This window comes from Pistacia vera, unplaced genomic scaffold (genome assembly GCF_008641045.1).
Source record: "Pistacia vera cultivar Batoury unplaced genomic scaffold, PisVer_v2 Contig289, whole genome shotgun sequence".
In the NCBI taxonomy this organism is placed as follows: Eukaryota; Viridiplantae; Streptophyta; class Magnoliopsida; order Sapindales; family Anacardiaceae; genus Pistacia; species Pistacia vera.
In genome coordinates, this window is record NW_022196100.1 from 128,954 (window position 1) to 153,940 (window position 24,987).

General features: G+C 34.1%; 3 protein-coding genes across 7 annotated transcripts; all 3 read left to right on the top strand.

Annotated features, from left to right (window-relative positions):
- Positions 1-12,107: 12,107 nt before the first annotated feature.
- On the top strand, positions 12,108-15,921 carry LOC116134460. Of its 5 annotated transcripts, none has more exons than XM_031420136.1 (7): positions 12,108-12,266; positions 12,515-12,632; positions 12,735-12,926; positions 13,130-13,220; positions 13,867-13,927; positions 14,358-14,629; positions 15,400-15,921. In XM_031420136.1, the coding sequence occupies exons 3-7, from the start codon at positions 12,895-12,897 to the stop codon at positions 15,454-15,456; spliced, it is 513 nt and encodes a 170-aa protein (XP_031275996.1). In that variant the 5' UTR covers positions 12,108-12,266; positions 12,515-12,632; positions 12,735-12,894; the 3' UTR covers positions 15,457-15,921. The 5 variants fall into 5 exon arrangements, with proteins under 5 accessions (XP_031275996.1, XP_031275997.1, XP_031275998.1 ...); XM_031420137.1 differs by having other exon boundaries at positions 12,567-12,632; XM_031420138.1 differs by having other exon boundaries at positions 12,577-12,632.
- A 1,318-nt stretch (positions 15,922-17,239) lies between these two features.
- On the top strand, positions 17,240-20,195 carry LOC116134491 (G2/mitotic-specific cyclin-2-like). The gene is made up of 10 exons (XM_031420186.1): positions 17,240-17,454; positions 17,568-17,700; positions 17,828-17,884; positions 18,037-18,235; positions 18,336-18,461; positions 19,018-19,107; positions 19,206-19,427; positions 19,543-19,641; positions 19,733-19,911; positions 20,011-20,195. Exons 1-10 carry the CDS (start codon positions 17,400-17,402, stop codon positions 20,153-20,155), a joined length of 1,305 nt encoding a protein of 434 aa, XP_031276046.1. The 5' UTR covers positions 17,240-17,399; the 3' UTR covers positions 20,156-20,195.
- A 2,983-nt stretch (positions 20,196-23,178) lies between these two features.
- LOC116134487 (phosphoserine aminotransferase 1, chloroplastic-like) lies at positions 23,179-24,802 on the top strand. Its single transcript, XM_031420184.1, has one exon. It carries the CDS (start codon positions 23,258-23,260, stop codon positions 24,539-24,541), a length of 1,284 nt encoding a protein of 427 aa, XP_031276044.1. The 5' UTR covers positions 23,179-23,257; the 3' UTR covers positions 24,542-24,802.
- The last annotated feature ends 185 nt before the right edge of the window (positions 24,803-24,987 follow it).

Here is a 24,987-nt window from a genome sequence, read left to right on the forward strand (position 1 = left end):
CGGTCTATGTAAAAGAATCGAGGCCAGGGTGTCTTGCCCATTGTGGATGAGACATGATAGAGATAGGCTGGACTGGAGTGAAGAGCAAAGAGAGAGAAGTGGAACTGGAACGGTTGTAACTAAATGGAGGGTGTGGCCTCCACGCGCGGCTTCTTTTTCTTTCTGGAAAGGCGTTTGTCTTTTAGTCTTTGCGTGGTTATTGTAAATTCAAAATTGTAATACAAGACGATTGCGATGTGCGAAAAGGGTGTCTGCAAGGCGGCGCTTAACTTAAACAAGCGAAAGTTCATCCACGCTACAGTATTTTTAAAGGAATGTTTATATGATTTATCAATATAAAATAAAAGTTTAATAGATTCTTTATTCTTTAAATATAAATTAAAGAATGAGTTGATTGATAAAAATAAAAGTTTAATAGATTCTTTATTTTTTAAATATTAATTAAAAAATGTGTTGACTCGTTACATTTAAAGCGTAAAATTTTACTCTTTATCTTAATTTTAGATAATAAATTATAAGTTTTTATATATTTTATTTATGATTTATCTTTCCTATTAAGTTTTCTTCTTAAAAAAAATATTCTCTTTCTTAAAATTTAAAGAGTCTATTTGATTTAAATAAAAATTTTGTTCTTTATATTTAAAAATCAATGAAGATGCTCTTTATTTATATGAGGAGATACTCTTACTAATTACCGTACTTCACAAAAGTAGGGTTGGCTGTCACCACCCTATATAAACATGTTTTTTGTTTCTTTAGGAGATATAAAATGATTTTTCAGATTTTCCCTCAAACTTTACAAATTAAATTTATGTAATTTAGACTTGTTTTATCAACCCTAAAGATATAACCGTGTGTTAGTCTTGTTTGTATGCTAACTCACTACGTCATCAACACATCTATTAAGTTGACACGTAAAACATTCATAGTCAATATAGAATAATAAACAAAAATATAAAAATAGTCACTTCCATGGCTTTTGTGTAGAGATAGCAATGGGCCCGATATCTCTCAAGGTAAGTTTGTATATTGTATTTGTATATATGATATTATTTGTACAAGGGCTATTTATACATGAGGAATGAACGGTAAAAGGCAATGTATGTATTTTATCTTAGGGTCGTGATCAACTGGGTATCCCGTTGGGGTCGTTTTCAAGGCCAAAATCTACTGTTTCGGCTTGTTTTGGGACCGTTTAAGTTTTCTATGTGTTTTTTGTATTTTATTTAGAGCCAACAGTTAAGATATATATTTTTTAAAAATTAATTTGGATTTTATTTCTTTGTTTATTTGAATGCCTTTTTTCCAAACTAAAGTATGAAGAAGAAGAAGAAAAGAAAAGAAAAAAAAAAAAAAAAGGATAACTAAAGTGACCTCCATTTCAAACCCAAATATTATTGCCATGATTAAACAGATGCAAAATTTATCCAATTGTCTAAAGCTATTAGTAATCCCACTTCCGTATGGCGAGAAAAGAAATACAAAATGGCATGCATGACCTTATAACATTCAACCCACTAAGTTATCCCAACAACTTAAACTTTCTTGTACAAACTTATTAACGTTTATGAAGAAGACATTAAGTCATTTATATGATGTGACAAATGAATTATAATCGTATTTAAATATCTCTACCAACGTTATTTCTTTTTCAACATATTAACCAACCAGAACACAAATTAATTGTTGTTGTTGTTGTTTTTGCTTTTCAAATGTAAATTGTGGTTGAGAATTATCATGTGTTGGATAAGATTCTAACTTTATGCAAATGATTTAAACTTAAAATCAGTTAACAATTCTTCAACCCCTATCTTACGTTCCCCCCCAGGGTGAGGTTTCATATAATAATATGTAAAAGATGAAATGAAGTCAATAAAATTAGCATAATTTAACCAACAATGGATTGGCTCAGTAATAAATAATTACAGCCAAGGGGTTTGCTCTCTCAATGGTCTTAGGTTTGAATCATAACAACAATTATTAATATTGTTGGTCATAGACTATAGAGTTTGTCCTGTGTCAAAAGCCTTGTTTGAGGTCAGGAAAGTAGTTAAGTAAGCTAGCTCATACGCACCTGATATTTTTAAAAAAAAAAAAAAAACATAATTTCTCAACTTTAATTGGTTTCCAATACAATCCATTTTATCATATAATATTCTTAACAAACAGTGGTGTTCATTGGAATATAATTATCACCTCTTTATTGTAGTTTTTATCACGTCTCACATCATTAGCTAATTTAAACAAGTTTAAAATTTAGTTTATAAAACTTTGTCCTCTTATCTGAATAAATATGATGTAAAATAAGTCCAGTCAAGTATAAAAATGAGAAAGAATAGCCATCAATTTAAGTATAAAATTAGGGGTGTTCAGTTCTGGGTATCCTGTATTTTTTGAAAGAACCAAAACCAAAACTGGAACCGACCTCCGGTTCCCATCCGGGTACCCTTTAAAATTACTTTTACCCCCTAAAGTATATAAAATGACAAAAAAACCCTTAAAAACCTACAAATACCCCCCACCTAACACTTGTTAACAAAAAATAAAATTACAAATACATTATAAAGCCTTAAACCTAATTTCATTAATTTTACTTTTCCATTTGCCACCACTACGTTTGCTTTCCTAACCTTTTTAGTATGTAAATATTTTCTACTTTTTAAATCATTACCATCAGATGCGATCACTTTTCTATCCAACAATGAACAATATCAATGACATAAAAATTGGTGCAAGCTATCCTTTTTAATTAATAAATGGTGGACCATTGGGGCCCTAATGCAGTAATGCCTTAACTTTGTGACTTTGTGCTCCAAGCCCCCAACAGGCCAACACATCGAAGAATCTATCAATTATATTTGTCTCTTATGCAACCACAAAGTCAAATTTAGCTGCAAGTATCATTTTGTGGGTCCAATTGTGTTATTCCCTTCTCTATCTATTTTGTTTTTCGAATTTAATTTGATAATAAAGATTTGTCAACACTTAACAGGATGGGGAAGTAAGGCAACATAGTGGGAAGCAGTAAGCACATGGGTCTTGCATTTCACAACTTTTAAACACAAGAATGATGCCTATAAAGTATTTGTGAAAAACCTCACTTCACACCGTCAACACAACAAGGTCTTAGAAAAAGAGAGTTCAAGTGGGTCTTAGAAAAAGAGAGTTCAAGTGGGTCTTAGAAAGAGAAACGAAAACAAGATACCTAGAGCTGCAGGAATCCCACTTTAGCTGAGGGAGAAGTAGCGATCCTTAACCAAACAGGGCTTTGTTGTTGTTGCGATGAAAAACCAAAGCAAAGTGTGAATGGATTTTTTTCAATTTGGCGTTTAGGGTTAAAGAGTCGAATTGGGAATTTTAGTCTGCACTAATTTAAAATTTTAGTGTAAAATATCATATAACCCCCCAGATTTATATATAATTTATTTAAGTCTCGATTCCTAGGTACCCGTCAGTTCCTACCTGGTGGAACCGAAAACAGAACCGCACAGTGTCGGTTCCAGTTTTTTGGAACTAGAATCGACCCTGTCACTATTGGTTCCGAGTAGGAATCAGAACCAAACCCTGAGTACTCGTTGATTCTGATTTCGGTTGGGTCTTTTGTACACCCCTATATAAAACCATTATTGGGTGACTTAATTGTAAAAAGAGTAAGAGGAGAATCTAATATATTCCCAAGTTTAAGTCCTCTTAATAGTGAAAGAACAAGAAAATGATGTAACATGGTCGAGTTTAAGTCTCCACCATCGTTAATAGAGGTGGTCACTAGAGCTCTTACTCAATCAGTAATTTTAGAATTCTAAATGATTAACTAAGATGTATGCAAAATAATCTGAACATTTTCGATTAAAAAAAGAAAAAAAAAATCACATGGACACAATATTTTAATTTCATTTAAAAAAAAAAAATTCAGTACAACTTTTTAATGTTAAAATCGACACAATTAATGTCATAAAAAAAAAAAAAAAGGATTTCAGTACAACTTTTTAATGTCACAATCGACACAAATATTTTAGTATTTTAAATATAAACAATCTTGTAATAACAAACGTGTTTATTATGAAGATCATCTAGATCCCGTCCTAATTGAGTCAACTCAAATATCTAAAGCATAATTTCCAAGTCTTTAATGCGAAAAAAAAGAAAAAAAAAAAGAAAAAAAAGTCTGCTGTTATTATATAATCGCCTTTGATAATAAAAGTGGGTGTTAAAGATTTCCCATAACAATTATTTTTTAAGTAATAATAATAAATAAGATATTAAAATTAATGTAATATGTTTAAGTCAATTACTAATGTTGAGTTTATGCCATTCCTGTGGTACACACAATGACATTATAAATTTTTTATTAGAATATCTTTTAAATCAAGTAAAATTCAGAAATTTCTATCTGATTAAGAGTATTATTGCTCCCACACTTACTGATCTTGGTGTAATTATTATTAATAATCCGGTAAAAAAACAAGTACTAGTAGTGTTAATTTTGGATAAGATTGTGCACTTAATTTGTGTACTTGGCGAGACTGGAGTGTTGCAATTTGATCAGAATCTTCCCAAAGGCGGAATAATTTGATTCCAACCTTCACCTGCGGAAGAATGTTATGTTTATCCAAATCTATCAAGTGAATTGAAGTATTCATACCATGACTAGTATTATACCGTTAGAATCATAAGTTAATAAAATAACCTTCAGGAGGTGTTCTCTAAGTTTTTATCGAAGGACAGAATAAGACTGAGGTGAGATTTGTTCTTGGCGATATTATTTTGAAAACCATTAGTGTGGGCTTGTTTGAGGAGAGAGGGAGTTTGCCACCCCAAGCCCTATTTTGTGGTGCGGAATAGTAATGCTTGTTCATAATTCTTGCAGGATTTGTTGTTGTTAAACGATGAGTTGGTTTATTCTAGAAATTGCGAGCAATTTGGGAATTACAATATCTGTTAGGGGTCAAAAATAATTTTTGAAATATCAAGCTTGGATTCAAAGTGAAAGTGTTAACAATTAATCGTCTTAAAAGAAGAATAAATATTGGTCCACGTTGGTGCAAAAGAGTGGGAAATAACGGGAATAGGTCGCTTTCACATGCACAAAATATCTCCTGCACATATACAGAGCATCACAAAAGAAACGTCATGACTGATGTTTTTCATTCGAAATATTCCATGGTGTTGTCAAGGCGGTCTCAAAAAGATTTGTGATCTAGGTAAGAGTTATTTTAGAATATTTTTAATAATATAAATATTTGTGATCTAGGTAAGAGTTATTTTAAAATCTTTTTAATAATATAAGTATATATTAAATAATTATTTCAAATTTATTTTTCTTACCTTTTGAGATGCAGAATCATTAATTAAATTTTTATATTTAAGTTTAGAAACCAAATCTTTTTCAATTGATAATATATTCAAATTACCTAATCTTTCTTATGAGGACGAGAGGTGGACGGCGACCGACAGGCTACTAGGATCAGGTAAGTGAGGGATTTTGGAGAGAGGGCTGAGGGGCGAAGATGGTGGTTTCGGGGAAGGTCAACGACAGCGGATATGTGCCGGAAATGGCTATCGCATGCGGTAAAGAATGAAAATGTGTTGCGAAAATCAGCAAAAATTGGCCAAATTGGGGGTTATCAAGACTGGAAAAACATTTGGGAAATAATTAAGTGATGAATCCAGTCGATTTTGGTAAGAAAATTGACTAGAATCATCACTTTAACGTCGACAGCGGCACTATGACAGTGTAGAGGGGTAGAGATGCAATGTTTTCATCATTTTAGGGATTGAATGGGTGTTTTGAAATTTTAGACATTTAAATAACTATTTTAGTTAATTTAGGTGTGTGAATGGAAAATATTAAACATGGCTTTTTTGTAAAAAAATTATAATGAATTTGGGCCTTTTTGGTTTTTTTGTTTCCTTTTGGATTAGTTTTTATAAAAAATTATAAACTTTTTTATGCTTAATGTTATTTCTTTAAATCCATTTAAAAAAATCTTAAAATAATTTTGGTCTTTTTTTGGGCCCTAGGCAGGTGCCTCACCTGCCTACCCCTTAGGCCGGCCCTGGGTGTTCTTAAAACCAAGCGGAAAAATAGTTCTTTTGTAAATTGTAATAGGTGGGAGTGCAATTGGCATTATCTCTGAGGTGGAAATTCGTGTTGCAGGTGAAAATGATGGTTACTTCTTGTTCTTGACATTTCATTATGATGAAAGTGTCACAATCCTTCATGAACACTCTGTAACTTTTCATTCCTATAAGTACTGTAAAGTAGCTGACCAGTACAGACCATAGCCATATACGCAATAGCTAGCTCTCCGGTAGTTCTCTGCCGTTCTTGTTAGTTATATATGGAGATCTTCTCGAAGTTTTTATCAGAGACTGATACGACTGTCAGGCTTGCAATACCAACTACTTCACTGTCAAATTTTCAGAATCTTAGAGGACGTGACTTGCTGGTTAGAGATTGCGCTGAAGAAGAATGGACATTTCTACTATTCATTTTAATATTTAAAGGCCGAACGACATCTACCCATAGTTTGTCATAACGATATTTGATGCCAAAAAGTTTGAAAACGATAATTATCCACTTTTTTGTTAATAAAATATATTTAAGTAAGGATAATATAGTAATTTTATACCCATTAATTTTAAATTAATCAATAAATCCCTAAAATTTTTTTATCATAGTTTTTTATTTCATTTTTCTCCCCTTTCTCATCTTCTTCTTCATCTCTCCCTTCTCTTTCTTTCTTTTCCTCCGTCTTTTCCCTCCTCCCCTTCTCTTTTTTTACTTTTCTTCTCCGTCTTTTCCCTTCTCTTTCTTCCCTTTCTTCTCCAGTTCTCCCTCTTTTCCCTCCTCCCCTTCTCTTTTTTCCTTTTCTTCTCCCTCTTTTCCCTTCTCTTTCTTTCCTTTCTTCTCCATCTTTTCCCTCCTCTCGTTCTTTTTTTTCTTTGTCTTCTCTGTCTTTTCCCTCTTCCCCTTCTCTGTTTAACTTTTCTTCTCCCTCTTTTCCCTTTGGTCGCTAGGCAAGAACCCGTCTTTTCCTCCAGTTTTTAAAATTTTTAAAATTTTTATAATTTTTTATAGTTTGGGTTGGAAGTGTCTGAAACTTGTGGTGGTTTGTGGCGGTGGTGATGGTGATGGTTGTATTTGGTGGTCTTTTCCTCTTCAGTTTTTTAATTTTTAATTTTTTTTCAAATTTTTATAACTTTTTACGGTTTGGGCTGGAAGTGTTTGAAATTTGTGGTGGTTTGTGGTGGTGGTGATGGTTGTATTTGGTGGTTCTGGTGGCGAGTTTGGAGCTGGTGGAGGTCCTGACCGAGAAGAAAGGAAGAAAATAGAAGGGAGGAGGGAAAAGACGGAGAAGAAAGGAAAGAAAGAGAAGGGAAAAGAGGGAGAAGAAAAGGAAAAAAGAGAAGGGGGGAGGGAAAAGACGAAGAACTGGAGAGAAGGAAAGAGAGAAGGGAAAAGAGGAGAGAAAAAGTAAAAAAGAGAAGGGGAGGAGGAAATTCAAAAGACGGAGAAAAAGAAAGAAAGAGAAGGAGAGTAAGAAGAAGATAAGAGAGAGAAGAGAAAAATGAATAAAAAAATATGATAAAAAAAGTTTAGGGATATATTGATGAATTTAATTAATAGATAAAATTACTATATTACCCTCCTTAACAGAATTTTATTAACAGATTTTGACAGAAGTGGATATTTCATTTTCAAACCTTTTGGGTACCAATTATCATTATCACAAACTATAGGTAGGTGCATGTCGTTCGGCCTATTTAAAACTTAAAGTAGGTGAATTTATCTTATTTTAAAAATATAGAAAAGATTTTTGTTGTTAAGTTTTGATTTCATTGGCTTTATTATCCAATTCAAAGTTAGATAGGTGGGTATTTCGGATTTCATATGGGTATATCCTCTTCAAGATTAATTTAAGTCAATTTATGAAGCACTGGAGTGTTGGCTGCAAATTGTATTGTAATGTGAACACTTGAAATTATATGTTCATACTTTATTTAACTTTAGTTAACTTATGATGCAACTTAATTACAAGAAGAATATCGGAAATTAGTTAATTCATATAAAAGAAAAGTAGGCAGTCCAACAATCCTTGTAAGTTAAGTTTTATTCATTATATGAAAATGATCAACTTTTGGCCCGAAAATTTCCATCATCTTTCTCAAGTGTGGTTATTTGTGATCATAAATCTTGTCAATTTTGTCTCTTCAAACGTTTTCTTTATTTCTAATGCACAATTATTTTGTTGGGGGGTAAATTGTGTAATTTTCCTTGATTCTGTGAATTTGGGACTCAGTTATTTGGCCTTGAATATTTCGACGTGTCAGGAATATCCATGTTGGTGCATTCAACACATAAATTTTTTTCCCACTAAGATACAAAGAAGAAGCAAAAATAAAAAAATAAAAAAAAAGGTAATTAGATTCGAACCACCTAACACATTGTGATTTACCTTATACATTGGGTTTGCAGGATGTTTATAAATTCCGAAAATTAGTTGAGGCATACATAAGTTGTTCGGATAACCTGATCATTAAAAAAAAAAAAAAAAAAAAAAAAGTTAACTCACCTTCATTCAACCACTAACTCTATCCAATATTGTTCTTGCCATGAGGATGCAAAATTGAGTGAATTGACAACATTAGAAGAACAAAAGTTGCACATTTTGAAGGTAACTAGTTCTGAGGATACTTTTTAGGGTGTTTGTCTAACTTATGAAAATTTGCTTATAGCTAGTTTTAGCTTATAAGCATTTAAAATTTAAGCAATTACGTGTTTGGTTAATACTTATAAGTGACTGATAAATAGTTGACGTGTTTGTGTAAATGTAGCTTATAAGTACATTTTATTATAAAATGACTAAAGGGTTATGTATTATTTTATCAAAATAAACTATATAAACTTAATTTTTTACTGAATATTATTAAAATAAATGAGTATAATCCCAACTTTTTGATTCTTTATACCAATAAACTATTGAACAAATATAATGAATTAAATTATTTAAAAAAAAATTCAATCAAATATTCTTTTCATGTCTCAATTGAATCATATTAATCCATTCAATTACATTGAAAATACTTACGGTACAAATTTCATGGCAACAAATTACGCATAGCCATCCAATAAGCAATATTTTTACCATTGGTAAAATAATCATAGTAATATGACCTATTTCAAATATAAAAACAATGGTTACTATGGAATTTTAAAATTAACAAGGATAGATGGTAATATACTTGGTCAAACTAGCTTACAAGCAGAGTGCTTATAAGCAAAAAAAAAAAAAAAAAAAAGTTGGTCCCCCCAACTTATTTTTTTTTCTTATAAGCTCGACTTATAAGTTCAAAAAAGTTATAAACAAACGGGTCAGTTAAATTTTAGAGCTTATAAGCAAGTTTGACCAGCTTATAAGCTTAGACAAACAACTCTTAGTATTCATAAATGATCAAACATAATCTTGGAATTGGGAATATTTCTACTGGAAAAATATACGTAACATCATAGCAACGAAAATATATAGAAAAAGAAAAACAAAGGTCTAATCTAGTCCCACTTCCGTGTGCGTATCGACCAAATAAACACAAAAAGTCATGCATGCATTTGTTACAACCCACAAAACTTAAAGCAAGAAGTTGAAGACATTAAATCACTTATATGATGTGACAAATTTTTAATTTGGTAGAAATTATTAAGACAAATTCATAATGATACCTTATTAAGACAAGGATCGTAAGAAAGGTTCGTAAGAAATGCATATTCTTAGCAATACTGACACCTTAATGGGCCAAGGCCAAGCCCCTCAATTTCAGAATCTCGTTAAGGGACGACGTAGGTGAGAGAATACTCTAGAGATTTAATGAAATATTAATCAACTTGTGAATAAAGATGAAAATGATTGAAAGCAATATAAATTCGCTACACGGTGTTTATAAAGGTGAGAAAAAAATCGCACTTTGATGACCAGAGTGGGTGGTGTTGCCTGTTGGCCAATCGGTCACAATGTTTTGGGTAAACTACTTGTTCCCATCCAAGGTTTGTCTTAATGACACTTTTTTACCCAAAAAATTTCAAAAATATCACTTTCTCACCTAAAGTTTATATTCATTAATATCCAAAATATACTTCACTTTGTCAACCGACATTGGACGAGTTACTAGAAACCAAGATAAAAGGGGTTTTGTAGAGTAGAGATTGCTAGATCAAAAAGTGGTAACCGATTAAATATTCGTTGTTAAAATTAGCTGAAAATCAACTAAGAATAAGAAATCCTAGTTTTGCGATGGCTGACAATCGACAAAAAAATCAAGTATTGGAGTGAAAGGGGTTTTACAAAGAGGAGACCTCAGGTTTAAACAATGATGATCGAGAAAATTTTTGCCTCTAAAATTGCTTTGGATAGCAACAGAATATTAATTTTGGGAGGAAAATGGTATTTTAAAATTTTTTTAGTGGAAAAGTATCATTAAGGCAAACCTTGGATGGGAAAAAGTTGTTTACTCCAATCTTTTAAAATAAAACCCCGTAACAATTGTGCCAGTGTCACAATCGGTCACAAGCTTTTAATATAAACCCTGCGTTTTTTTAAATAGAAGTGGTGTTAAAGAGGTTTCCCTTAGCTAAGTTTACAAGTTTCAAGACTGAATAATTTTTGACCCCCAATCTATCATGATATCACACTTCCACCCTTGATTTCCGAAACACTCATTGTTATCTCTATTTTCTAAATTCAAACATTGAAATTTAATTATAAAGAAGCAATTTTTTCAATTCACTTAACATATATAACATTATGGTGCATGGATAAGAGTGCCCGTTTACGCCTAGCTTTTGACACTTGAATGCTAAAAATGAGGGTAACATGAGTGTTTTTAAAACCAAGGGGAAAGATGTTCTTATGTAATAGATTGGGAGTAAAAAGTTATTTACTCTAAGTTTGAAGTTTCAATAAAAGCCCCGTCATAAAAAGTCAAGACTTGACGCTGTTTTTTTTTGACAAGTGTCGAGATGTTGTGGATATAATTTTATCCTAACTTCAGAATTTGACAATAAACTTCGAAAGCGAAGTGACTCGCGATAGATACCTTGCACCAACATTGTAACCTTCGTACTATATATATGCGCACTTAAGCAGCAGATCAGGAAAGCAAACTTACCATATCCATATACGTAATAGCTAACTCTCTCTGATAATTCTTTGGTGTTTTTGTTAGTTATATTATATACGGAGGCTTTCTCTAAGCTTTTATCAAAGACTGATTCGACTAACAGGCTAGCAATACCAACCAACATGCTGCCGTATTTTCAGAAGTTTGGAGGACGTGATTTGCTGGTTAGAGACTGGACTGAACAAGAATGGAATTTTCGTTTTTCCATTAGGAACAGAGGCCATCCCAGGCCTGTTTTTATTGGTGATTGGGCTAGATTTGCTCGAGCTAAGCGTCTCCAACGTAAGGATCGACTCATCTTTACTCAGCTGGAACACGGTGAATACAGAATTGAGGTGTTTAGAAAGACCGATTTTAAGTTATTCGGTCAAAACGTAATGTGGGTTCATGTGGATGAAGCTTAAGCTTAGGTTCGTTCTCACGTCTGCATGCTACGTATGTGTTGAGTGTTCAAAATAATGAAGCCTTTTCGGATTCGTTATTTCTCTGTTTTTTATTTTTCAGTGAAGAAGTACAGGTACTCCCTTGCCTGTTGTAATTTTTATGTGTTTTCTGTAGCCCCACGTGTCTCTTTTGTATTTTCTTTCAGCAATAAATTGTTTTTTGTGCCATTTTTTGAATAGTTTATTTAAGATCACACTTTAATTTTTAAAAACGGTTAAATAAGCAATTTGCTCGAGAATTGGACCACATCTATGGATTTACTTGTCTATTTGTATGCTTACGATTGGGCTTGGACCAAAGTATTGGGCTTTTCTATGAGCCTTTGACCCAAACAAACCGCTCTTTTACGACAAAATAAAATATAAAATAAAAATACACAAAAAGGTTGAAGAAGGTGCTGTTCCGTCCGCGACTGCTTCTCGCTTAGGAGCTGTCAATGGCACATATAATTTTCCTCTCTCTCTCTCTCTCTCTCTCTCTCTCTTTTACCGAGGCATTTCTTGAATAATTGGCTCTGTGATTCGATGGCCTTTGTGAATGCGATAAAATAAAAAAAGTGAAAAGAAAAAAAGTGAATGCGAGGAATTTCGGAATAATTGTTCCTGTGATTCGACAGCCTTTGTGGATTGTCCTGAATATTCTGAGAAGTAAGGGTACATATCGTTATGTTGTTAATTTGGCTTTTGCTTATTTGTTGTGAAACCATAATATTTATAGTGTTCAAAAGAACGAAGCCTTTTCGGCTTCTTTCTCTGTTTCTTTTCTCTCTCTCTCTCTCTCTCTCTCTCTCTCTCTCTCTCTTTAATGATTTTTTGGCAGCACTACGCTCTTGATTGTTGTCATTTTTTTTCTGTAAGCTCTAGTGAGTAAAAATGTATTCATGCATTTTTGTTAGAAATTTGGAAATTTTGTTATAAAATTTTCGAATGCATTTTTATCAAACAAAGCTTGAAGAAGGTGCTATTATCACTTCCGCGACAAATTCTCGCTAAGAAGAGAGACAGGAGTTAATGGTAACTAATCTTTCATTTATTTAATTTTCTTTTTCTTTTTTTGGTCTGAGGCTTTTGTTCAGATGCTTTGTAATCGTTTACATACTTATTATTAATGGACAGAGATTCAACCATTTTTTGCAACCTCAAATTTGCCGCGAATTGGGTTTTGAACTTCTGATTTTGTCACTCACAAAGCAATGTATCATGTGAAGTTGTCAAAATGGATAAAAGTGGATTTGAGGAGTTTTAGAGTAACTAGTTCTGTGATTCCACTGCCTCCATGGATTGTCTTGAAAGTTCTGAGAAACAAAGGTAGATATTGTTATGCTGTTAATTTGATTTTTGCTTTTATTGAGTTCAAAGCTCAAATAATGTCAATGGTTATATTTAATTCCATTGGGTGAACTAGTTGTTTTATTTTCATTTTTTCTGATAACCTAGAACTCCATGATGCTAATGGTAAGCTTCTGTATCAAGCATGGTAACCATTGACCGTGAATTATTTGGAATTGCAGAGTAAGATGGGGAGATATTGTGATTATTGCTCTGTGTTGGAGAATAATACGTCTTTTCATAAAGATGGAAGGATATGTTGGTGAACAAGAAGTTGGTTTTTTCTAGAAATTTGCTAGTAATTTATGGGTTGGCATGTCTGTCAGAAAAATGAAAAATAATACTTTGAAATATCAAGTATGGGTTAGATGCATCAACCTGCTTAAAACTAAAATTGATATATTTCCGGAAGTAAAATTGGAATTCTTCGGAGACTATTTTGTGGTGCAGAATAGTAATGCTTGTTCATAAAGATTTCAGGATTTGTTGTTGTTGGACAATAAGCTGATTTATTCTAGAAATTGCAAGCAATTTGGGAGTTACAGTATCTATTAGGATAAATAAATAAAAAATAAAAAACTTCGAAATATCAAGCTTGGATTAAATGGGTTAGTCAGCTTAAAACTAAAATTGATATATTTGGTAGTAATTTATGAAGTTTGGTAGTAAAAAACACTAGGACATTCAATGAGAAATATAGAACGAAATCTGTTAGTTGTTTCTAATAAGATCTGATTTCCATGTTACTAATATGCCCGTATTTGCATTGGAATAACTTATGTTTTCCTTTGGATTGTTTAACTCTGGCTTGTTTTGAGCTAAATCCAATGTTTAATTTTCTAAGGCAGTGGTTTACTGATGGTTTTACTTCTGGTTGTTTTTCTTTCTTTTTTTTTTTTTTTTTTTTTTTTGGGTTCAGAAAATGTTATTTAATTTTGATAAGCTGGTTTCTGTGATCGGCTGGCTGATTGCATTTTGTGGTAAGCCAACTGTTTGCTTTATTTATTTATTTATTCATAATCATGATATGATACTCATCACAAGTGTCATTATAAACTTTGTTATCAGAATCAGTGGATTGCCTCTGTTGAACTTTTTTAATTTTTTAATTTACGGAGGTTTCACGATTCTCCAGTTAAACTTTGACTGCATGATTATAATCTATTCTGTAGTAACTCACTGCAGATAACGGAACAACCACTGGTGTTAAGGTGTCAGAATCAGTGGCTTTGTGAAAAGCATATGGATCATTCTTACTTATTCAATTGTTGTGCAGTTTATGTTCTAAAGTAAACTGGGATTTGTTAATCTATTTGGACAGTGGTCATACAATTTTGTATTTTTTTCATTTTTTGCAATCAAGATTCTGTGTGCAATTGATAATCTTATTTTGTGTTTTTTATGGGGTAGGACTGTTGGCATTTCACCAGGCATTAGTCAGTAACCCCCAAGATGCTTTTGTGATCTGGGTTTTTGTTTCTGTTCTGTATAATGGAAAATGGGAGGAAGTTGTTAAAATTGCAAGAGAACGTGCTAAAGATCAAGTTAATTTTGCTCCTGAGATCTCTGGTTTTCTGAAATTGAATCAGATGAAGAACTTGAGTGAGTTGGCGTCTTTAGTTCAAGATTGTGTCAATGCTTTGAATGAGACACACTCTGGTATGGTAAATGACTCTGGTATGGTAAGTGAATTTAATTTTGATATAATATGTACTGCTAATAACTTCGTCAAAGTTGCAACTTATAAAAGGATCTGACAGATTGTGTTTCCAATTGCATATTTATGATCATCTGAATCTAGTATCAGATGGTGCCTTATAGCACATTTGCATTAATAGATGACTGCTGCACAATACCTGATTTTCCGAACCCTCTGTTTCATGTGCAGTTTTTTTTTGTAGGATAGTAAGACATAATCATTATGCATACCCATGGTATTTATTTTGTGATCATCTTTGCCTTCCATAGTTCATGCTGATGCCTTCAAATGGGCACGCATGTTATGTTAGGAATTGCCCAACTATGCAAGGGTCTATTTGTTGCGTGAAACAACTATGTTCACAGTTGTAACTTGTCATATTTGAAGGCCAAAGGACTGTTGGTATTTACTGTAGTGAAAGCGTCACCTAACTCTATTGTGACTTACCTAGCCTCAGAAATTGACTTAAAACCTTTTTGCAATAAGTATTCAGCAATTTGACCTAGATGTAATCCAGGTGATTACTGAGACTTAGGGTAACTTAAGTAGATCTTCTTTTCCCATTATGGTAGGTAACATAATACTAAGTTTAACACTGCAGCCCTGTTTGAGATGGTTGTAATTCTGCAAACAACCTATTAATTGTGTATCTATCTACCATACATTTTTATTTTTTGTCTTCTTTGGAATAAATACCCATATGTTGTAAATTTTTAGATATGTGTTTATGAATGAAAATGTGTGGTTCTCCAGGTGTATGTTTCAATGAAATGGGATGGATGTTGGTCAAATTTTTTGATGCACTGGTAACTTCTATTGAATCTTACAACAAAGAAAGAGAGAATTTCATGATTGACTATCACTTGCTTGGAAAGGGAATATACATGAGAAGAGGCCAGACCTGTTCATTGAAAAACTATTATGAAAACATTTAGCGGTGGGCTTGTTGGATGAGAGAGTGTGGTTGACAAGGGGAAGAAAAATCTTTTACTGCTGGAGGTCATTGAGCTAAGTTGCCATCTGAGGCCCTCTGATTTGACGAAAAATGAGTTATTGGTCAAGATATATAGAAAACATAGTCTAGCAGTTCTTGACTGTGAATCAAATATAGGGATAACCAAAAAGCAGAAGTTAGTTGTGAAGAAATGCAGACTTTCTGAGCAGGACCTAACTATAAACAAGCAGAAAGTGGTTCCGAAAGAGGAGAGGCAGCAGAAAGGTTAGAAACACAAGAAGGTTGTAGAGACTTGCCAATTGTGTACAGAAGAAATAACGATGACTTAGCAGAGAAGAAAGAATGCCATTCATTGTTAGAGGAGGTGATCGCAAGGAAGATTAACAAACACGAGAACATGTTTAAGGAGAATAGCAATCTGCTACCTCTGTCTAGTGACTGCTTTTGTTTGTTGTATAATGTCTGTAAGACTCCTTGACACAGTGTTACTACATAATTGACAACTGATTGGTAAATTACCTTCTCCCTTAATCTTGTTTTTATGAATATGCCCGTTTGATTTATTCATTATTAAACTTCTCATTCTCTTTTTATGCTTTCAATATGTACTGAGCAGATGTACTAATTTAGAGGCACCGACATGTCTCCATTTCTGGGCTGCTGCATTTTAGTTTGTAAAGAAAGTGTAAAACCACCAACCATTCACCAAGTTGTGTCGAGTAGCTTCCATTTTTTAGCAGTTGTTACCATTCTGGAACAAACAATTCTCAGTTATTTGCCAGCAAATTTCAACTATACAATATTTCACCTAAGGCAGCAAGTGAGACCACCACAATGGCTTGCTGATCCACCTTTCATTTATACAGCCTTTTTAATGCACAGTTAAAGCATAGCTGAAATTCACAAAACAATGGAGTTTGCTTGAGACTTCGAAATTTTGTTCATGCAATGGCTTGTATTATGAGATTTTTTTTTTTTTTTTTTTTTTTGGTAACCAAGATGTCCGGGTCAGTTTACGTGCACCTCGATTAATCTTCGGGGAAGAAATCGAATCTTAAACCGTGCGTCTATAATCCCCAATTCGTCTCAACCATCTGGGTTTATTACGTGTGCGTCTTGTAGTATATATGGGATGCGAAACATTTATGTGTTTTATGACATTAATATTAATTTAATACTTACTATACTAATTGATTCATTTTTGTTTTAATTACGAATTTGGAAATTAAAAAAAAAATTAAGACATGTTTAAGATAGGAATAACAGAAAAGGGATTAAAAAAACATTTAAAATAATAAAAAGCTGATGATTTAATTGGCCCAAAGCAGTGGGGAGCCTATCAGCCTAATGCTGTAGACCCTACAGAAGAGCGCACCTGACAAACCGTAAAAAAAACCAACCGAACCGGATCAAAACTTGAGGGACCAATCATTTGTTCACACAGTCTCACTCTAATTAATTTTGAAATCTGATGCGGCACGCCACATGCCACCTAAAGTGACCGTTGTGCACAAAGTCATCGCCTCTAATCCAACGGTCACATTTCACTAGCCGTTGGTTTTTTTTTTTTTTGAAAAAAAAAAGGGCTCAAAGCCAGACAAGAGCCCATTGTTTCCTCCCTTTTTATTCCTCTACTGTGTCGCTACTTTTTTAGTAGCTTCATTTGTCTTGAGCTCTCTTTAAATGTTCTTAGTGTAGATAGATTTTAGGGCATTTTTCATTCTTGAAGGTGGGAGTTTCGGGTTGGTTTAGTAGTGGGTTTTGTGATTGTTTTCTGGGAAAAAAAAAATTGAACAAAATGGTTATATCTGGTGAGAACAATCTTAACATTACTAAACCGACTAATGTTCAAGGTAAATCTATGGAGTTTATAGTAAGTTTTGCGTGTTATAGGATTGAATATCGATGGTAGATTCCATGATCTAATATGAATTTCTGTTTTTTTTTTTTAATTAATTTTTTAAAGGGGGATTGGAGATGGGAGGAAGAAAGTTTGGGCAGGAGATTAAGCACAACAGAAGAGCTTTGAGTGTTATTAATCAGAATTTAGTGGGAGCTCAAGCTTACCCTTGTATTGTTAACAAGAGAGGCTTATCAGGGTAATAATTTTTTTTTTTTTTAACATTTCATTTAGTATGAGCTGGTTTTGCTCTGTTTGTTGGTTGTCACTTTCTGTTCACTTGGAATTGGAAGTAAATTTAGTTGGTGTTTGTTTTTTTGTCTCAGAAACCATGCAATCTGTGAAAAAAAGGAGCTTGATCCAGTGCATCGACCCATTACAAGGTTAGATTTTGTCTCTTTAGTTTTCTATTTGCTTTTTGGCTTGTGACAAAAGGTAGGGAAAGGAAAGAAATTTAAAATTTGAAAGTTGGATCTTGCTTTGCTTACCGGAGAACAAGCAAAACATAACCCTTTCTTAAATTGCTACTGTTCAGAAAGTTTGCCGCTCAAATTGCATACCCTCCAGAGTCGATGCAAGAACCTAAGAAGCCAAAAACTTCAGTTCAAAACACAAATGAATTTGGAGATTGTATATTCATAGATGTGGAGGAGAACAAGGCAGCCTTAGATCAACCAGAACCAATGTTTTTAGAGGAAACAGAAGAAGCAAGCCCGAACGAAATGGAGCAGATGGTATTTATCTAACATTATTATTGAAACAACTTTTAATTTTTTGAAATTTGTTAATTGATTTGTCAAATTAACCACAATTTGTTTGCTAAAAATTCACCAGGAGGAGGTTGAAATGGAGGATATAGATGAAGAGCCTGTTGTGGACATTGATGGCTGTGATGCAAAGAACCCATTAGCAGTTGTTGAATATGTTGAAGATCTGTATGCCTATTATAAAAAAATGGAGGTCAGAGGCTAAATGCTTGCTTGCTGCTTATGCTTGAATTTTCGATTTTGAAGTTTGATCTGATAATTTGAAATGCATTCTATAGTACATTGTATGTGTAAGTTCAAATTCTTTTTTTATTGGTAAATCAGCTCCTAGGGATCCCCGCCTCTGACTACTGATTCTTAATCCTATGATTTCTTTTCGATCTAATCCTCCACACACATCTTCTTTACGCAGGAAATTTGACGACAATTTTGTAACTAATTATTAAAAGTTCATTTATGTATGCATATTATAATCTGTACAACTCATGGCCAACCACTTAGGGTACACAGATTGAGAATGACAGTAGTTTTCCATCTTTATTACCATAAGTGAAACTTTCAAATTGGATTTCCATCATTTACAGATGAAAAGTAAATCTAATGTTTATCATTGTCCTATATTTTATACATATATGGGATGCATTTATTTCAAATGCCTTAATCAGTACATTACCTGTCAAATTTAATTCCTATTTTGATTGCAAATGTCATACCTAACGAGGACTGTTGATTTCACTCAAAATATGCAGTGTGTTGGTTGTGTCTTGCCGAACTACATGGCGCAACAAATCGACATTAACGAGAGGATGAGGGCTATACTGATTGACTGGCTTATAGAGGTAGAGAGTCACTCTCAACTTAACCAATGCCTCAATGGTATTTGGGATTTATGGTTCTCAACTCTTAATAATTGTATCTCCCTTGTTCAAATCTGCAGGTGCACGACAAGTTCGATCTCATGCACGAAACATTGTTTCTTACAATTAACCTCATTGACAGATTTCTATCCCAGCAAACAGTAGTTAGAAAGAAGCTTCAATTGGTTGGTTTAGTTGCTATGCTATTAGCTTGCAAGTATGAGGAGGTTTCGGTCCCTGTCGTTGGGGATTTAATTCTTATATCTGATAAAGCTTACAATAGAAAAGAAGTTCTTGAAATGGTAATTTTCTTTTATTGTCACCATAATAGTATTTAGTGATGCCTTTGAGTACTCAACTCCTCAATCCACACAGCAAATTATCGGACACTTATTTTTTTTCTTCGCAAACATGCAGGAATCCTTGATGCTTAACACATTGCAATTTAACATGTCAGTCCCAACACCATATGTTTTCATCCGAAGGTTCCTCAAGGCTGCTCAATCAGACAAGAAGGTTAATATTAGTAGTAGTATTTCTTCAAAAACTTATTCAAAACCTTTTATGTTTGTATAGTTATACTAATTAAACTACAACCTTAAAACAGCTGGAGCTGCTCTCCTTCTTCTTAATCGAGCTTTCGCTTGTGGAATACGAGATGCTCAAGTTCCCACCATCTTTGTTAGCAGCTGCTGCAATCTATGCAGCTCAATGTACTGTTTTTGGCTTCAAGCAGTGGAGTAAGACATGTCAGTGGCATAGCGGCTACTCAGAAGATCAACTCTTGTGAGTCATTTCTTTAACCATCTTTTAAACATAAAATTCAATACAAATTCATGAAAATGCAGTACCGAAACTCATTCATTGCTTCCTTTTTGCTGACAGAGAATGTGCAAGACTTATGATTGCGTTCCACCAGAGAGCAGCAACAGGGAAACTCACTGGGGTACACAGGAAGTACTGCACATCTAAGTTTGGGCACACATCAAAATCAGAACCAGCACATTTTGTATTGGGGACTCAGCTATAACATGGAATAATGTATAGCTACTAACTTTTACTTAATTGGGTTGGGGATGAAGGACCCAGAAAGAAAAATAACAAAGCAACTAGAGTTGCACCTGGGAAATTTTATACTCTTGAATTTTTTAGGCCTGCAGCCCCAGTTTTTTATAGCTTTTTTACTTTACAACCACTGTTGCTTTCATATGTTCTAATTGAGCATATTTTCTCATTGTAACTTTTTGAACTATGTTCCATTCAAACAATAATTTTAATTAATGAACATCATACAATAATTTTATTTATTTCTCTTCGACAATGGAAACTAAGGATGTTCAATTAAAATTATTTGGCTTGTGGTCAAATGACAAAACTTTATTCATTTGAGTGGGTTACTCGGTCTTGTGTTCGAGTCCCACAAAGTGATCATTTATGGGTCTGTTTGATTTATTATTTCATACCTTAGTCTCAATCTTATTTTCAAAATAACTGTTTGTTTCATTATTTAGGAAATATTATTATATTTTATTCAATTCTTTTATACCCCTTAAGTTTATTAATTTAATTTAACACCCCCAGAAAAAAAAGGTTTAAAAATTAGCAAAAACACCTCCACCCATCCATAGTTGCCAGATTCTGGCAACCACCGTCTGTGGTAGTCGGAATCTGTCACAACGGCGTACAAACGACCAAAACTGGTCGGTAATTCGCCGATCTGACCGTCAACGACAGCCAAAGAAATGGTCGTCGTTGACCGACAACGATGGCCATATTTTTTGCCATTGCTGACAGCCAGATCTAGCCTTTTGCAGTCGTCGATGGCTAGATTTGGCCGTGGATCTGGCCTTTTTCGGCCAAATTCGTGGTGGATCTGACCGAAAAAGGCTAGATCGACGCACGATCGGTCAGATTCAACTGGTGTACATCGTAACGCCAAATTTCGATGGTGGTGGCCGGAATCTGGCACTGTGGGTGGGTGGGGGTGTTTTTGTCATTTTATAAAAATTTTATATATTGGGGTGTTAAGTTAAATTAGCAAACCTAAGGGGTTTTTTTGTTAATTTTTAAATTTTATCTTGTAATAATCACCCTACTTAACTCCCCAATACTATTTCTAAAATTCTATCCAAAATAACAAACAAAACAGATTCTATTATATTTGTGACTTACTTGATCCATTGAGCTTGTAAGGTGTTTAATAAACCATAAAGATTAGTTGAGGTGTCGAACACCCTAATCATTTAAAAAAAAAAAAAATTCAATCAAACCGAGAATTCATTATCGAACTAAAATTGGTAAAGGTTATTTATTAGATTCTTTTATTAGCAAATCCAAAAATGGACCTTAAAATGTGATGTTGAAAACTGGACTTAGAAAAAAGAACTGTCATATAGTTACAACAAAAACTAAAAGGCATGTTCAACTATTATCTTCAGATTCAGTTTTCCCATCACCTAACTTCAAAACGACAACCTTTTGCAAAATGTTTTTCTTAAATCAACCAAATGCCCAACAGAAATTTTAAATTTTTCAAAGAATTTAAGACACTAAAATTTGAGTAAACGACATGTTCCCGCCCAAGGTTTAGCGAAATCCAGTTCTTACCCCTGGTTTCATAAATTTCAGATTCTTACCCTTAAAAATTAACACCGTTTGCAATTTTTTGGATTCTAACACAGTATGGATAAGTGCAATTACCAAACTGCCGTTCTCCTTCTTTCTCCTCCTCCGTACAGCCGACGTTTGTCTCCTGGATCTGTTTCACGTTCTCATTCTGCTGGTAGATCTCATCCATGGTCTTGTCCACATTATTTATATTCCTGAAAACAACCCACCATTTTCACACGCATTTAGCCGCTATTATTATTGTTATTACCATTATCTAAATTCTCTGGTGATAATTTTATATGATTCTCCATGATCATGAAACAAAAAACATGATAAAATTGAAGATATATTTTGCCTTCACGAATAGAACTGCATCACCTACCAGGTCTAAGCAAAAATAATTGTGAATGGTTTTCCAAATTGAACATTGGTCAAAAAGAGAAACTTGGTCACAGATTCACAAGAAAACAAGCTCTTTGATATACACATTAACGAAGGTTTCAACAAATTTACAAATATTTTCAACTTCTCCAGTTAAACTGTGAAAGGCAAATTGCACAACAGACCATGTACCAAACTTTCCAGGCAACACAAACTTGTCCCCTGGTATAACACAAACTTTCCAAACGACGCCGTATAACCCTTGTAATTTTACGCCGGCCGACAGCCACTGCACTTTCGCGTTTTTTTCTCATTTTTCCGGCCAGATCCCGGCCGAAACTCACACCGAAAATCACCTTGTGTTGCCATTGTGTTGATTTCTGGTCGCCGGCAATCCCTCTACCACTCTAACTTTGCTGCTCCATTGTCGCCCACCACCTATTCGACCATTTGCCGCAACCAGCCCAGCCAACCCAACGCCCATCCTTTCCTCCTGTGCAGCCTGCGTGAATGAGTAATACTACGTTTACACCACTCTTTTATACTATATTTATTACATTATTACGTAGCATAATTATAATCACATAAATTTTTAATTATTTTAAATTTTTAATATTATAATAAAATTTGTGTGGTACATATACTATATTATAATATAATAAAAATAATATAAAAAAGTGATATAAATTTAACATTACTATGCATGAATATGGGTGAAGGAGGGGTATGCATGAATATGGGTGAAGGAGGGGTAGAAAACCAAGGTGGAAACAGAATTATTTTGAAAGTTTATAAGTAAAATGGCTACTGTACCTTTGAACCGTTATATCAAAACAATTTCCGTTAATTTAAGGATGAAAATTGGAATTTATGAAACCACGGGTGGAACCTTGAATTTCGCTAAACCTTGGGTGGAAACAATGTTTGCTCTTAAAATTTTCCGAGAATTTAGATGGTATAGCAAATAACAAGGAAAGTTTAAAACGACAACGTTGCGTCCAGTCAGCATCTCACCAACCTCACAGTCACAGAGCATCTCCCTCTTTATAAAAGGCCACCCAGATTCAGATCTCACTGCCATCAAAAACAATTTCGCTTTCTTCTTCTTTTCTCAAACTCAAAAGGAGAAGAAACAGTCGACATGTCGTCCATCACTTCATCCCCAAACTCTCTCTTCCTCAAAAACCCTATTCTCAAAACCAACAACAACTTCACGCAATCTCCAAACTTCAAACTCGCCTCTCCCACCAAAGCCAGACCTGTTTCTATCACGTGCTCGTCTTCGGTCTCCCAAACTCAAACCCACCCGTCCACTCAGATCCATGCTCAACAACCCGACCGGGTCTTCAACTTCGCTGCTGGCCCCGCCACCCTGCCGGAAAAGGTCTTGCTAAAGGCGCAATCGGAGCTCTACAACTGGCGCGGCTGCGGCATGAGCGTGACGGAAATGAGTCACAGAGGTAAGGAGTTTAAATCAATTATTGAAAAAGCTGAGTCGGATCTAAGAACCCTTTTGAATATACCGGAAGAATATTCCGTTTTGTTCTTACAAGGCGGCGCCACGACGCAGTTCGCGGCGGTGCCCTTGAATTTGTGTACACCCGATGACTCGGTGGACTATTTGGTAACGGGGTCGTGGGGTGATAAAGCTGTCAAAGAATCACAAAAGTATTGCAAAACTAATGTCATTTGGTCTGGGAAAGCTGAGAAGTATACAAAGATTCCAGCTTTTGAGGGTTTGGAACAGAACCCAGATGCTAAGTACTTGCATATTTGTGCTAATGAAACAATTCATGGAGTTGAGTTCAAGGATTATCCAACACCAAAGAATAAAACAGGGATTCTGGTAGCTGATATGTCTTCAAATTTTTGTTCTAAGCCTGTTGATGTTTCCAAGTTTGGAGTTATATATGCTGGAGCCCAGAAGAATGTGGGTCCATCTGGGGTTACAATTGTGATTGTCAGAAAGGATTTGATTGGTAATGCACAAACAACGACTCCAATAATGTTGGATTATAAGATTCATAATGAGAACAATTCACTTTACAATACACCTCCTTGTTATTGCATTTACATGTGCGGGTTGGTGTTTGAGTACTTATTGGAATTGGGCGGGTTGAAGGAGGTGGAGAAGATGAACGAAAACAAGGCGAAGTTGTTGTATGATGCCATTGATGGGAGCAATGGGTTTTACAGGTGTCCAGTTGAGAAGTCAGTGAGGTCACTGATGAATGTGCCGTTTACTTTGGAGAAATCTGAGTTGGAAGGTGAGTTTGTGAAGGAAGCTGCCAAGGAAAATATGGTGCAATTGAAGGGGCATAGGTCAGTTGGTGGGATGAGAGCTTCAATTTACAATGCTATGCCTTTGGCTGGAGTGGAGAAATTGGTTCTTTTCATGAAGGATTTCCAGGCAAAGCATGCTTGATTCATTCATTGCAATGGCATGAAGAGAGTCTTTATCTTAGTAGAAATAATAATAATAATAATATTAATAATTTTGTAGGATTTTTGTTTTCCATGGTTGGTTTTGTGATCTCATTTTTCATGATTGTTGTTCTATATGGGTTTGGTGATTAGTTGAGTATTTTGCTTATTATGTAATTCTCTCAGAAGAAAATGAGAAGGAATTTTGAATAGATCGTTAATGTTACTGTAGTCCAATTCACACATCAATGGTTCCAACTTCCAAGTATCTTGTTTGTCTCAAGCTTTTAATTATTCTTGTATTCTAATCAAAATTGGTATAATACCAGTGCTTGACTTGTATGTATACATGTATATTTTATATGACAAGTTTTACTGATGTTTGACCGTTTTAATTAATAAAATTGGACAGCAAGTCATCACTTCACCCACCAACCCGACCAGCTC

What these genes read in the sequence shown, in the direction of transcription:
- LOC116134460 (XM_031420136.1), top strand. Translation starts at nt 12,895, where the DNA reads ATGGATTGTCTTGAAAGTTCTGAGAAACAAAG. An exon ending in GATATGTTGGTGAACAAGAA is followed by an intron (nt 13,221 to 13,866) that starts GTTGGTTTTTTC and finishes TTTTGGGTTCAG; the next exon opens with AAAATGTTATTTAATTTTGA. An exon ending in TGGTAAATGACTCTGGTATG is followed by an intron (nt 14,630 to 15,399) that starts GTAAGTGAATTT and finishes GTGGTTCTCCAG; the next exon opens with GTGTATGTTTCAATGAAATG.
- LOC116134487 (XM_031420184.1), top strand. Translation starts at nt 23,258, where the DNA reads ATGTCGTCCATCACTTCATCCCCAAACTCTCTCTTCCTCAAAAACCCT.
- LOC116134491 (XM_031420186.1), top strand. Translation starts at nt 17,400, where the DNA reads ATGGTTATATCTGGTGAGAACAATCTTAACATTACTAAACCGACTAAT. An exon ending in TAAACCGACTAATGTTCAAG is followed by an intron (nt 17,455 to 17,567) that starts GTAAATCTATGG and finishes AATTTTTTAAAG; the next exon opens with GGGGATTGGAGATGGGAGGA. An exon ending in CGAACGAAATGGAGCAGATG is followed by an intron (nt 18,236 to 18,335) that starts GTATTTATCTAA and finishes AAAATTCACCAG; the next exon opens with GAGGAGGTTGAAATGGAGGA.